Raw genomic sequence first — 14,869 nt, 5'->3', positions numbered from 1 at the left:
CAGCGAGCGCGACGCCGGTGCCGGGCCGTCGGGAGCCGGGGCTGGCGGCGGTGCGCGCCGCTGCCACGTCGGACGGACCGGCCGGGCTCGGGGCGCGGGATGGCGGCACGCTGAGAGCAGCGAGGCGGCGGCGATGGCGGCGGGGCTGCTGCTGCTGGGCTCCGCCCTGCTGTGCGCGGCGCTGGGCTGCGCGGGCGCGGCGCTGATCCCCCCCGCGGCCGACGTGAAGGTGGAGGTGCTGCACAAGCCTTTCCTCTGCCACAGGAAGACCAAGTGGGGGGACATGATGCTGGTTCACTACGAGGGCTTCTTGGAGAGGGACGGCTCCATGTTTCACTCGACGTAAGTGAGCGGCGCGTCTTCTCCGAGCGACCTGCTGGCTGAGCTTGAGAAGGGAAATATATGTGTATATATGTGTGTATATACACACACATATACATATATATATATATATATGTATAACACATACATATATATAACACATACATATATATATGTATAACATGTACATATATATGTATAACATATACATATATGTATATGTATATATAATAGAATCATAGAATGCCTTGAATTTGAAGTGACCTTAAAGATTCCCTGACCCTTCACTAGATCAGGTTGCTCAGAGCAGCCCCACCCGACGCGCCTTTGACTCTGCCCAGGTTGCTCTGAGTCCCATCCAGCCTGGTCTTGGATATCCCTAGGAATGGGCTGTCAGCAGCTTCACTGGGCACCCTTTTCCAGTGGCTTACCACCCTCACAGCAAAGAGCTTCCTTCTTCTAATATCTAATCTGAGCCTACTCTCAGTTTAAAGCCATCACCCCTTGTCCTGTCACTACACACCCTTTTAAATTGTTTCTTTCCATCTTTCTTGTAGGCTCCCTTGAGGTACTGGAAAGGTGCAATTAGGTCACCCTGGAGCTTTCTCTTTGCCAGGCTGAACAATCCCAGTTCCTTCAGCTTTTCCTCATAGGGGAATCGCTGCTCCATCCCTCCAACAATTTTGGTGCACATTCTCTGGAGTCGCTTCTTTATGTGTATTTACTTATTTATTTATTTTAATATAGGCGATCTCTTCTGGTCATGCTTTCCTGAATCCAGGCCTCTCACAGGGCTCCACAATCCATCTGCGAATAGCTCTGTGAGTGAGGAGCATTTTGTCAGGAGCAAGTGGTTTTTTGCTTGGTTGCTTTTTTTACTCCTCCCTCCCCTAATGCCCAAAAGGAATGGATGAATGCCTTTTTTGTTTTGGGATAAAAGAGCTTAAATATCACTGCATAAACTTGTCATTGGGGTCCCTCCCGCTGCTACCTGTTCTCAGAATGTTTGATGTGAAGCAGTGTCTCGCAAGGCTGTACAAGATGAACACCAATAGTAAGGCCAGTCTCCTTTCCCAACGTTATAAAATAAATCTTATTTAGCATTTGTTTTCGGGTCAGTCTGTAGGAAGTAGAGCCATGTAGCATTTGTTAAAAGATGGGGATTTTATTAAGCATGGAGCACCTCTCCTATGTGGAAAGGCTGAGAGAACTGGCACTGTTCAGCCTGGCAAAGAGAAGGCTTTGAGGTGACCTAATTGTGGCCTGAAGAAAGATGGAGAGAGACTTTTTGCAAGGGCGTTTAGTGACAGAACAAGGGGGAACGGCTTCAAACTTTGAGAGAGCAGGTTTAGATCAGGTTATTAGAAAGAAATTTTTTACTCTGAGGATGGTGAGACACTGGAACAGGTTGCCCAGGGAAGTTGGGCAACCATTCCTGGAGGTTTTCAAGGCCAGCTTGGATGGGGCTCTGGGAACCTGGTCTAGTTGAAGGTGTCCCGGCCCGTGGCACAGGGGGCTGGAACTGGTCTTTAATGATCTTTAAGGTCCCTTCCAATCCAAACCATTCTGTGATTCTGTGATTTAGGTGCAGGTTTTGGTATTTGATCTCAGCGGTTTAATAGGTCTTGTGCTACGCATAAATTTCTGTTGGGTTTCTAAAGCAAACTGTTAGTTTAAAAAAAAAAAAAGTTACATGTGTCCTTCCACTAGCGGCAGCACAGTCACAGCTTTTCATTATTCTTTACCTGCCCCCGACCAGACAAGTCAACATACCAGAGCCACAGAAATGCAAATAGGAGGAAGAGCCAGAAATTATAGGGAGTCTGCTAAGAGCCTGCAACGACTTGCTAATGCTGGATGTCCTGTAAAACGTCAACGAAGTGTTAATAGTGGGAGACGACAAAATATTCAAGTCTCTGCAGGCTGCCTGAAGGCTACTTTTGTATATGAAAAAAAAAAAAAGACAGATTTGCATGTTTATGCTTTTGCAGACGATTCAACTAAAATCTCACTAATTTTCTCTTGTAGTCAACCTGCCTCTTTAAAAGGACTTCTAGTGACACACTAAAGTTTTTGCTGCTGACTAACTTCTGTAAGTGTTCTGTTTTCTTCTTAAACACCTCTCCTGCATGACTAGTAAATAGAGCTTTCAAATTCCTTGTCTGTTAGTAGAGTGAAAGTAGTCCGGGTTGTACCATCTGGTTAAATCAGGAAAGGGTCTTTTCTCCCAAATCTACAGTTGAATGTTTTGCATGCAGTTGTTTCTGGTTTTTTTTCTAGACAGGTATGTAGTTGCTTTGTTGGGTTTTTTCCCCCCAGTGGCTTCTTTTGAAAGAGATGAGGCTGATGCTTCTGAGCATGTTAAAGTGTATATTGCTATGATGTCCATGCTGGTCTCCGTGATTTGCAAAGTACAATGGCCTTGACTATAGATTTTTAAGAAAATGCCTTTTCTAGTCTGATCAGCTTCCAAGTTTAAGTAGGTGGTCAGGGAAGTGGAGGTGGAGATCCGGGTTGGTTAGTGTTGTCGTTAAACACGCAAGGTAAATCTTGTTTTATTTCTTTCCACTTCCCAAAGAACCTTGTCATGAAAAGCATAAGTTTTAAAGACTTTGAAAGCGTTGGTCTTTCATTTAAGAGGTGTCAAGGTGCTGAGTGCTGCTGTGTTTTTAAATGTATATCTACATTATGAGCATATTCCATCGACCCTTTGTGGAACTTGATGTTTAAATATGAAGTGTTTTATTCCTTTCTTTTCCAGTCACAAGCACAACAATGGTCAACCTATGTGGTTTACACTTGGCATAAGGGAAGCTCTCAAAGGCTGGGACAGAGGGTTGAAGGACATGTGTGTGGGAGAGAAACGGAAGCTGACTATTCCACCAGCCCTTGCTTATGGAAAAGAAGGGAAAGGTAAAACATGTGAAGCACTCCCTTTGCTCTAATTGTTTCTAATCTCTGTATTTTACTGTTGTTCTTGGCCTAAGAGGTTAGCAGGCTTTCAAGCTTTCCAGGTTGATTCTGTTAAAGAAGAAAAATGGAGGAGTCAAGTGCTCTTTCTCATAAATTTGTTTCCTGCAGTAATATCTATTAAGTGGCTATGTGGTGAATACAAGAAAAAAAACCCCAGAAACTGATGGTAGCTGCTGTGCTGTGTGTTCTGAGTGTCTTTTCTGTTAGTGCTGTGCTCAACAGAAGCACAGCAGAAGCTCAGTGCCCTGCTTTTTCTTTTTGTTTTTTAGTTTGTTTTTTTTCTCCCTTCTTTTACAGTCAAGTGGAAGTGGTTGCTTAGGTAACAGTTGTCTTTTTGGCTGTTGGATCTGGTTTTGTGGTAATACTTCATGAATGTGCATGTGCAAGACTCATTCTTGCTTTCAGGTTTCTTTTAGAACCCTAAGAAATTTCCCGTACTGCTGCCTAACCAGTTCTTAAATGATGCAGTAAGAAATCACTGTTTATTTCTCCATATAGGGACATTAATTCTTTCCCTCTTACACCTATTTTTCAGTTTGGGCAGTGGTCCCTGTTGTCCACAATAAGATGTGCATGGCCAGTCGTGTTGTCACCTACTGAAAATGCACTGACTGCTGTGCAGGCAAATAAAAACATCTCAACCTGTCTGCTACTGAGGGTGTTTGGGGCTTTTCCTTTCGAAAATTTCCAGATTCCTTTAACAGGAGGGCCCGATTTGGAATATGCAGTTAAGCAAGTGACAGCTTGAATGTTCTGCTTCTGCTTTATGGGATTTGCTACGGTTAACTTTTTTTTTAGCAATTACTATGAATATTTATGCCATGACGAGTTGCAACAAATGACCTACAGTAGTGGAAGGTTCCAGAGCAGAAAGGATGAATGTCTAGGAGCATAGATTCCATCCTGCTGATGTTCTCTCCCATCCCTATGAGACTGTTTTGGGAATGAGGACTGTTTGTGTGTCTGTGTCTTCTGGCAAGTAGGGCTGCACACAGGCTTAGGACTCCCTATTGCCAGGTAGTATTCATACCTACAGCACACTTCACACTCTCCTTTATTAAATGTACCGGCTCAACACAGATTTTTCTAGAAGCCCTGGTTTACAGTTCAAGATACAGTATTAGAAGTAATCACGTTTCTAGTAGAGAGCGGGAACTTCGTGGTTGTCATTTAGTCTTTATGCCAAGCTCAGCTGTAAATTTTTCCTCAAAAAGATGTGAAATGCTGCCGTGCTCATGTAGTCATCACAGGCCTAATTGTTTGATTAATATGTAAAGCACTGTAGTTGTTCTTCAAAGACTTGCAAGCATCACCTCTGTGTTTAGTGCAAGAAGGTTAAACAGCTAAACACTGCTGACTGCTGTAAGAAATTACTTGCTTTAGGAAGACTTTGAAGTATTTGAGCATAATTATGTTGCTGTTTTCAAGTGATGCCCTTGCAGACGGAATTATTTCATTTTCTTCATACTTTCCTTCAAATGCACATAATTTCCTGGCCTCCCACCTTGGTTGCTGTCTGACTCATCATTTGAGTCAGATGCCTTTTTCTGTAACACTCAAAAAAATTACCTGTGTTCCAAACCCTAAGCAGGGCACTGTGCCCTGTATTTCCAGAAGATTCTGTGCATTTATTCTTCCCAGAAATCTACAAGCCTGTTTGTTGCTGCAGTTAAATATGGTGTATTTAACACCATAGCTCCAAAGTGGTAGATGTGGATTATTTTTTCCTGTCTTCTCAAGGTACAGAAATATTTTTTGGGGTGCTGCCATCCAGTATAGGGATATATTTGGTCCTATTCAACTTCCCTCTATATAAAGGAGCAAAGTGATGTGCTAAAAGGTCTTTGACAGTAGCTTCAGCCATCAGCATGAGGGCACATCTCATCTCTGTCAAAGCCAGTGCCTGATAAACTGATGTCCTTGAGGTGTGGTGGCATGGGGCATGCTCTGTGGCACTATTAGGAAGTTACCAGTCTGTTCTCCTGCATCAAAAATGATGTTGTGGTAACACAGGCCTTGTGATCAGATTTGGGTACTTGGTTTCTGCTGGGTGTTTGGAAACAGCTCGGTGCTTTGTGCCCTGAGTCCAGAGGCTGCTGTGGGAGACCAACATCGTCCCTGGCCTTCTTTCTCTGCAAAAGAGTTTTTCCAGTGGCAAACCAGCAGATACAAGGTATCAGGTGGCAATAGAGAGGAATTTGGGGACTGATTGGACATCCAGAGGACTAAATTCTCCCTTCCTGCTGCTTTGTACTTGCCTTCCTATCTTGGCTATAACCTGTCTGACTGTTTTACTGGTTTTTTCTCCTTTACTGGCCATGAAAGAAAAAAGATTCAAGAACATTGTTCAATAAACTTGTGATGGTAATTGCTGAATGAGAGCTTGCATCAACACCTCCTAGTCTGCAACAAAACCAGTTGCATCTAAAGTTGCATTTATGCTGTAGGGGCTGCTCAGAGTGCAGGCTACAGGCTGAAATGGTTGTGTTCATCACTGTTACAGATACTTGTCCTTACTAGTTCAGACTGCAGGATGCTGTGAAATGACTAGGCTTGCTGGAACATTGCTCTGATGTGTGTGGCTTTTGTATGGCATTGAATATATACTTGGTTTTAACTTTCCTCCATTTTGGGCAGGAAAAATTCCACCTGAGAGCACACTGATTTTCAACATTGACCTTCTAGAAATAAGAAATGGACCAAGGTCTCATGAGTCATTCCAAGAGATGGATCTTAATGATGACTGGAAACTATCCAAGCAAGAGGTGAGGGGGTTATCCTTCTCTTGTGAGCAAATCTAACAGGATGGGAGAGTGGAAAAGAATGCAGTGGAAAATCTATGCTGTACTGCTCTGAGCCTTGCATCCTAGTGAAAATCCTGGACTGGAGGTTCAAAAGGAGTCTTGGTAAGCTGAGGATAGACATGTGACTCATGTGCTGCTCGCTGGTGGAAGACTTGGATAAAGTGAAGCATCTTAGAAATAAAACCAGACTTCAGGGCTTTTTGGATTTAGTTGCTGATTTATTAATAAACTGGGATTTCTTCTGCTGTAGGGCAATCCTATTTCGTTGTGAAGGAGTGTAGTCAGCTTATTCACCATCTGCTTGCCTCTCATTTTCAAACTTCTGCTTTTGCAGCAAAAGTGATCCATGAGAAGCTACTATAAGCCACTGAGTTATTTTTTATTTGGGTCTGGCACCAGTTTACCAGACTCAGAAGGCTAATTAATAATATGTATGTATCAGACAGTCAGTGTGTGTAATGTCTGCATATTAGGAATGTAAGCAATAACCCTAACAAATCCCAGAGACTGAAGTGACTAAAACAGACCTGAAACATGGCCTGTGGTTCTTATACAAGTGGTATCTGTTTAATAGATGAGTATGTTGCTATTATAATTTTTGTAGAAGGCTCTGTGATTCAGAACACTTGGGATCTCCATAGTTAAACCTTAAAAACTTATTAAAAGTATTCAATATTGTTGAAAACACTGCTTACCATTACTATCTACCTTAATGTAAGTAAGTGTTCCAGTGGTGTGTTTAAAACCTGCCTTGGGTTTAAAATCCTTTAAAAATCCTTGCATCCTTGAAAATTTTGAGATATCTAGAAATCCTTTAATGTATTTCCCATTGGAGCAGCAAACACTGAGATTGTGGACAGATTTCTGTATATATCTGGAGTGGCTGTGTACATGTACTGGGTTGTCAGGGTGCTAGAATGTGGAAAAGCTGTCTCTGACCAATTGATAGCTAACAACTTCTGCTCAGCTGTTTTTACTTTACTGTATAGACATCAGAAGACAGGCTGTCCTGACTCATTTTTTGAGTCAGATACTATAAAGGTATGGCAACAGCTTTGCTAGTTTTACTGTCACTTCTATCGCTGAAGACTCTTCATTCAAAGAGACTGCAGAGTCAGGTAGACAAGTATTATTCTGGCAGTGGCATAGGAGGGGAGGTATCTGTTACCTAATACCACCATCCTGAGCATATCGTCCCTCTGTTATGCTGCAGTAAGCAACTCTTTCATAAGTCTGAAAATGAAAATGTTCACTCTCACCTTTTGTCTAACAGGTGAAAATTTACTTGAAGAAAGAATTTGAAAAGCATGGAGCAGTGGTAAATGACACGCAGCATGATGCTTTGGTTGAAGACATATTTGATAAAGAGGATGAAGACAGTGACGGGTTTATATCTGCGAGGGAATTCACGTACAAGCATGATGAGCTGTAGAAAGAAAAGGGTGGCATAATCTTTTTTGACACAAATAGCAGTGACTTAGACTGTCTGGTTCTCGTGTCATCTTGATTTGTGTTTCGGAATTGACAGTTGCTGTTGGCAAAGAAACACTTTGTTTATATAAAAGAGAATTTCTGTTTGTTATGTACAAATGTTTTAAACTGTTTTAAAGTGTGAAAATGTTCCTCCTCCTATACAGCGAAGACTTGCACATCAGTGTTTTTAAAGTTTTGTATTAAATTATTTTTCAGAAATGAAACAAACTTTCCATTTATCATTCATTATGAAAATCAAAATCCAGTTCAGTGATTTTCTGTGATTTGTTTGTGTGCCAAGATCACTTTCAGCAGCTACCTTATGTATTATTTGTAGTCTGTGGCTTAATTACTTGACCTTCCTTCTTGAGTGTCACTGCTTAAAAAGCAGTTTGCTGACCTTGGGTTTCTTTGTTGCAGATTTTTAAAAGAGGTAGTAGAAGGCATCAGCATCTCTATATGGCTGAGAAACTGATACAAAGCTGAATGAGAAGAGTGACTATCATGTGCTGATTTTGCCCTTCTAAAGGGAGAGTGTTGCCACCTATGCCAGTAATTGTCTGCATTTTTTCGTTAAATTTTGTGAACAGAGTAGGAGTTAAATGTCAGACTTTCACTTCTTCTGCCAGCAACATTCGGAAAAGCAATTTGTAATTTGGAAAGCAGCAAGTTGTGCTGCAGTGCAGAGGTGGTCAATGTACACACACATTTGTTTTGAAACTCAGATATCAGAAAAGCTCATACATTTGTCTCACAGTTTGAGGGGGATCTTGAGCAGAATGTTACAAGTCTGAAGTTTTTCCTCTTTGCAGAAGAGAGAGAGTGTACTGACAGGAGGACCAGTATGGTCTGAAGAACAGTTTCCAGGGGCTTGTCTGCAGCTGTGTAAGCAGCAGAACTTGTTTCATTGCCCCTTTGCAGCATTTTTCACAAGTAGAACACAAGTTATATGAATTTTAAATTTAAAAGTGAATTTTAGAAAAAAAGAGGTGTTGAGGTAAGTGTTATGGTGCTGTGTCTTTACAGAGGTGGAGATCATTAGGATTTCAAACACAAAATTGGAGTTGAAAGAACTTTGGAGAAGAAGTATTTTGCAATTGTCTGTGGTTTCTTAAATGAGAGGGCAAGGTATCTCAGGGACAGAATTTATCCTGACATCACTAACCTATGGTTCTATGAACACAGCATTGTACTTGAAAATTGTTGCCCAAAGCCATGTAAGGATGCAAAGCAAATCCAGTTGTATGAAAGTGAGATTGCTGCATTGCACTAACCCTTAACTACTGCAAACTGCATTCCAGGCTCTCAGTGCTGTAGGTGTGTTAGATGTTTCCCTGCCATCTAGTGTTGCAGCTGAGGATTAGAGGACTGCTGCATTGAGCTGAGCTCAGCTGCAGAGGGGTGTGTAGAGAGGCCTGTCAATAATGACAGCTGAGGGGAAAAGAAAAGTTGTGAGGGTATGCAATGCTGGGCTGCTCTGTCCAGCATCTGACATTTTGTGTGTGATGTTCTGAGTGATAGGAATTGAACCATGTATTTTGTTTTCAGTAACCTTAGGTCTTTTTCTTCAGTGATGCCATCTGCTTTTCTTGACCCCAGTAAAACTTCTAATGCTGTGAGTTTCAGTAAAATAGCATAGGAAAATGTTTCCTTTCTGTTTTAAGCTCATTTCCTGCCTTTATTCTTTTATTGTGAAGAAATCCTGAATAGTCATTACCTATTTAGCTTACTTACTGGTCATGGTTCTGCCTATTGATATTTTTTTCTCATCACTTACAAAAAAATCAAGCTTGCCTGACTTCACTTTGCCCAAGGCTGGTTGCATGTTCTGTGCTGGCTGTCTTGATTTCCCCTACAGTCACCTGGCACCTGGGGGCAGCTCATTGCATGTGTGTTTATCTTGTATTGTGATAGCTGCCTTACCAAATAGAGTCTTTTCCTGTTGACTGTGTAGGGAACCCAGACAATTACAGCCTAGGCCAAGGGAGGATAACAGGATATGAAGCTGATCTTTAAGCCAGTCTTGCCTAGATATGGGGACTGGCAGGTACTCAGCCAACCAAAGGGGAAATACTGTGTGTGTGTGTGTGTGCTGCTGGGAAGAGCAGAACTGACACTTTCACTGGGTCTGAGAGGGTTTTAGATCATTGTTTGCAGTGTTTAGCACATTCTCAAAACATCTGGCTGGGGAATGAAAGCATAAAAGCATGGAATAAAATTTGCCTATGTTACTGACCTAATACATTAAAAGTCAAGATTAAATAATGGGGTGCCAATATGTGACTCCAGTAAGGGCCAGTTATTTCTTTTGTATTAAATAGGAGTTTACAGTCAGTGACTGCTGTGAAATGTACATAGGCATAATTTTCTGCTTGGATTTTTAAAGCCTTTCGTAAAAATAACTTTTAGTGAAGATATAGTTATTTGTTAATGCCAGCAGAGTGTTAAAGCTGCAAGACCAAGATGCCTTATTTGGTGTTGTGTATAGGTTTATGCCAAATGAGAGTATGGTTTTTCTTAGTAATATTTGAGAGTTGTGTTAAATTCTGAAATTGAACTGAAAATGTTTTTTTTTTAAAGTGCAGATTCAGCAGCAGATTTGAGAAGTCACTTCAACTTGATTATCATTTGCTACCATTAAAAGCCCTTTAGTGAAGATGAAAGGCTTTCTTAGGTAGAAATAGCACTGCCTGTTTTAACCTCAATTGCATTTGCTTGTTAATCCACAGAACAAACTGCTGCTGTGCCAGCAGGAGCCAGCCAGCAACCTGCAGGACACCAGAGGCAGGCAGCTGCCTGTCCCCTGCAGTGAGGAGGAATATTGGAACTTCAGTGGCACTCAGGAACATTTTGGTGGCTTGTGTGAGAAGTGTGAGGTGTATTTCCCTTGAAGAAACAAACCCTCACTGCATGTCTGTAAAACATGGCACTTGAAAAAGGGGAGAGGCTTCAAAATGTAGCACTTTGCTTCAGCATCCTGTAGCCTTCTTCAAACATTTCTTGTTGGTTTGTGGTTATTTTGGAAAATACATGGTGATGTTTTTTAGAACTGCAGCCTGTCATTCACAGCCAGTACCTAACAATTACAGTGGGAGTTGCTGCCTTCTGTAGGTACAGAAGCAGCCTTCAGAGCACATTTTATCTGAAAATTCTTGATAAGCAATGCAGTGACACAAGAAAGCTTTTGGCAAAGCTTCAGGAATGGTGCTTTAGTCTCAAATGTTTTTTTAAGTTTTCTTTTTTGAGATAAACTGACAAGGCAAACAGAATGAATCACTTTATTTGGTCTTAAATCTTTTCAGTAACTTATGTCATAGAATTACAGAATCATTTATGTTGGAAAAGACCCTTAAGATCATCCAATCCAAGTGTTAACCCAGCACTGCCAAGTCCACCACTCAGTCATGTCTGAGTGTCCCAGCTACATGTCTTTTGAACACCTGCAGGTGTTTCAGTGGTTCCTCCACCACATTCCTGGGTGACCTCTCCTAATGCTTGACAACCCTTTACACGAAGAAATTTTTCCTAACATCCAAACTAAACCTCCCCTGGTACAACTTGAGGATGTTTCCTTTTGTCCTGTGCCTTGTTACTTGGGAGAAAAGCCCTACCCTCCCCTTGCTCATACCCTCTTGTCAGGCAGCTGTAGAGAGTGAAAAGGTTCTCCCCCCTCAGCCTCCTTTTCTCTGGGCTAAACACTCCCAACTCCCTCAGCCACTCCTCATCAGACTTGTGCCCCAGACCCTTGAGCAGCTTCATCCCCTTTTCTGGATGCACTCCAGCACTTCAGTGTCTTCTACTGCCAGGCCCAAAACTGAACACAAAACTGAGCTGCAGCCTCAGCAGGGCTGAGAGCAGGGGGATATGGTGGTGTTCACAGGGGTCCCAGGATGAGGGAAGAGATGAGAATGTTGACTCCATGTTTCAGAAGGCTTGATTTATTATTTTATGATATATATTATATTAAAACTATACTAAAAGAATAGAAGAAAGGATTTCAATAGAAGGCTTGCAAGCAAAGGAAAAAGAATGGAATGGTAATAAAATCTTGTGACTGACGGAGGCAGTCCGGACAGCTGGACTGTGATTGGCCATTAATTAGAAACAACCACATGAGACCAATCACAGATTTACCTGTTGCACTTCACAGCAGCAGGTAGTCATTGTTTACATTTTGTTCTTCTCCTTTTGTTTTCTCCTAAGAAGCTCAGGCCTCTCAGCTTCTTAGGAGAAAAAAATCCAAAGGAAAGGATTTTTCATAAAACATGTCTGTGACAGGGGGACAATCACTGCCCTGGTCCTGCTGGCCACGCTACTGCTGATACAGGCCAGGATGCCAATGGCCTTTTTGGCCACCTGGCACACACTGGCTCATGGTCAGCTGCTGTTGACCAGCATCCCCAGGTCCTTTTCTGCTGGGCAGCTTTCCAGGCACTCTGCCCCAGCCTGTAGCACTGCCTGGAGTAGATGTGACCCAGCACCTGGGGGCTGAACCTCATTCAGTAGGACTCAGCCCACTGATCCAGCTTGTCCAGATCCCTCTGTAGAGCATGTCCTTGTGCTGCCAGGAACATCCCAAGCATAGAGTGTGTTTTGGTATTATGGTGAGCACGATACGTTAGAGAGTCATAAAATTGCAGTGTTAAGTACATATTGAACAAATTGCTGCCATAATTCCTTCTTCATGATCTATTGAATGAAAGTGATACATAATTGGTTTCCTGAGTACTTGGCTGTGAAAAATAGGTGGTACAGGTCAGCCCTTAAATTGTCTTTATCTTATCTTTATACATGTTCCCCACATCCCATTGTTTATGCTGTTAGATACAAGGTGTTCTATGCCTTGATTCAGAAATCCTAGTTTCAGATGTGGGTGAGTACCAGCAGGATTGGGAGAGTTTACTGCTTTGGGGCATTCTGAGAAAAGACACAAAGCTAGGGAAAATGTCAGAGAGAGTGGGATTATGTAGAAGGATGTGAGAAGTGCAAAAAGATTTTCTTTCCTAGAAGCTTTGGCATCTGGTTAGTTGGAAGAAAGAGTACTGGCAGTCACTGTTGTAGGGACTGCAAGTAATAAGGCTAGTTCCTGTTTTGACTTTGATTAAAACTGCTTTGGACAGTTCCTATATGGAATTTAAGGCAAAATTTAAATTCACACTTCCAAGGTTTGTTAAAGAGTTTTAAGAACGGTACGTTGAGTTTACTTCTTGAAAATACATTGGCCTCATCATAGAGTTTTTGCAAAAACCCCCAAAACACAGCCCAAAACACACTATCCCAAACCCCTTAATTTGTCCTCAATGCTGAATTGTTTTTGGTAACAGGAAATAGATCAAAACTGCTTATATTTGTATAATCCTGGATAATTTTAGCTTCTCTTGAAAGTTAATCGTAATGCTTACATTCTGTGTCCTAGTTTTCTCCTGTTTCATAGGAAAAACAACCCTCTGACAAAATAAAGATCTTTCTTTAGCTAACTGCTTCTGTTTTCATGCCTGTGCTTGATTATGTCAACAGTTTCACACAAGAAATATAATTGACAATCTCAGTGGGAGGCTGTATAGGGACAAGAACTTGGTTATCATCTCTTCCAGCCTGGAGGGGATTCAGATGGAGGCTCCTACTGCATCACATTTCTTCCTCCTGGGAATTTTTGTTCCAAAAAAAGGTTGGTTTAGCTAGGGGTTGTACCTGGTCAGAGAACATGAGGTATTTCTGTTGAATCAAGTATAAAAAGTAGGTGCTTTGTTTATCTGAGAAAGTAGCCATGACAGATGATAGTTTGAAACATGGCAGATAAATAATTTTTTGCAAATTTTCTGAAGGTCACGCTCCTTATAGTCTTGAGTTTCTCCAAAGGGATAATTTTTTTTCTTTTTACTTTTTTTTTTTTCTTTTCTTTTAATGGCTTTGCATCTCCATTAGGTTAACAAGGACAAATTCACTTTTAGATATTAGGGTCTGACTGCAGAAATTCAGTGGAGCCAACTCTAAGAGCTCCCCAAATCCTACCTATGTTTTCCTCTAAAAAATCTGAGGTTGATGCTAACTACCATTAAGAGCTGCTCTTCATTTTAGACACGATGCTTCTAATTTCTAGTTTGTGTCATGACCTGCATAAGGAGATTAAATGATGCAGGATAATTGATTCCTCATCTGGGATTCAGACTGGAAGCATTAAATCATTCCTGTCCTCTTTCATGTTTTTGCCACTGAAATTTCTTTAAAGCAGCTGTGTTTCCTCTTCTGCCACTTTCCCTGAGTAGTGAACTAGATAATACCTATTTTTTTGTGTGTTTGGCCTGCTCTCTCTCTCTGGAAGTAAATAGCAGAGTTTAGCTCTGGTCTCTCTAATCTGCTGGGATATCTCTTTAGAGAATAGGTTTTCATTCCACAAATGCAGTACAAAATGGTTTTGGCGAACTTGTGTCCATCTCTGGGTACGGACTAATTGTAGTTGAAATAAAATCATGACCTGCTGGATTTTGCCCTTAGCAACACTGACCACAATACTTAAGAGAGACAAGACTGGTGGTGTTCCTTCATTTTTACAGAAGGTGAGGATTTACCTTTGCATCCAGTATCTCAGCCCTTATGTGCCATCATGTCTGTACTGCTTTTGTCACTACCAGCAGCTGGGTTAAAACCTGGGCTTCACATGTGCACATGGACATCATGCTGTGCAGTGCACTCTTACCAGAATAAATCATGTGAGGTTCCATTTTCTTCATGAAGGAAAAGCTGAATCTTTGCTCACATGACTTATTTTATACATTTTTCACAGACCTCAGGTGCAATACCTATTGGCTGTAGGTACTTCATTTATTGGTCAGAAGATGATTTGTAGGTGCTGAGGTTCAGGTTGTTTACATTTTTCTTTTGTGGGCTCTCATGGAACAGATCTAATGTTTATGCAGGTGCACTTATTTTTCACCCAAGAATAGGTTGTTATGTTAACGAACCATTCATACAAAGATTGTTTTCACATGTGAACTTGCAAAGTATTAGCTGCACTTAAAAGAAATGACAGGCTAGCTATTGATTTAATAGAGCAGAGCAGGCCTGATTTTAAGATACCTTTTTTTTATAATTTTTCTACCTATCTGCAACACACTCTGACATAATCCAACGCTGCAAAGCAGTCTGAAGCAAAGCTCCCAGACACATGGTGCTCACCTTGCAGCTGACAAACGAGCACAAACTGCAGTGGGAGCACGTATGGAGCAGAAGCAGCCAATGCTCCTATGCCTTTAGGACCAGATTCTGCTCCTGCCAACCTGAGCCAAGCCCAGCTCACC

General features: G+C 41.7%; 1 protein-coding gene across 1 annotated transcript; it reads left to right on the top strand.

Moving 5' to 3' along the window:
* Nucleotides 1-16: 16 nt before the first annotated feature.
* Nucleotides 17-13,048, top strand: FKBP14 (FKBP prolyl isomerase 14). Its single transcript, XM_038129408.1, has 4 exons — nucleotides 17-342; nucleotides 3,083-3,234; nucleotides 5,932-6,059; nucleotides 7,372-13,048. Exons 1-4 carry the CDS (start codon nucleotides 134-136, stop codon nucleotides 7,528-7,530), a joined length of 648 nt encoding a protein of 215 aa, XP_037985336.1. The 5' UTR covers nucleotides 17-133; the 3' UTR covers nucleotides 7,531-13,048.
* The last annotated feature ends 1,821 nt before the right edge of the window (nucleotides 13,049-14,869 follow it).

Source organism: Motacilla alba, chromosome 2 (assembly GCF_015832195.1).
Source record: "Motacilla alba alba isolate MOTALB_02 chromosome 2, Motacilla_alba_V1.0_pri, whole genome shotgun sequence".
Taxonomy (NCBI): domain Eukaryota; kingdom Metazoa; phylum Chordata; class Aves; order Passeriformes; family Motacillidae; genus Motacilla; species Motacilla alba.
Note: the sequence above shows the minus strand (reverse complement) of the source record. Positions and strands in the feature narration are given on the sequence as shown.

Coding starts and splice junctions, on each gene's coding strand:
- FKBP14 (XM_038129408.1), top strand. CDS start 134: ATGGCGGCGGGGCTGCTGCTGCTGGGCTCCGCCCTGCTGTGCGCGGCG. Junction 3,235..5,931: donor TTATGGAAAAGAAGGGAAAG/GTAAAACATGTG, acceptor CATTTTGGGCAG/GAAAAATTCCACCTGAGAGC. Junction 6,060..7,371: donor GGAAACTATCCAAGCAAGAG/GTGAGGGGGTTA, acceptor TTTGTCTAACAG/GTGAAAATTTACTTGAAGAA.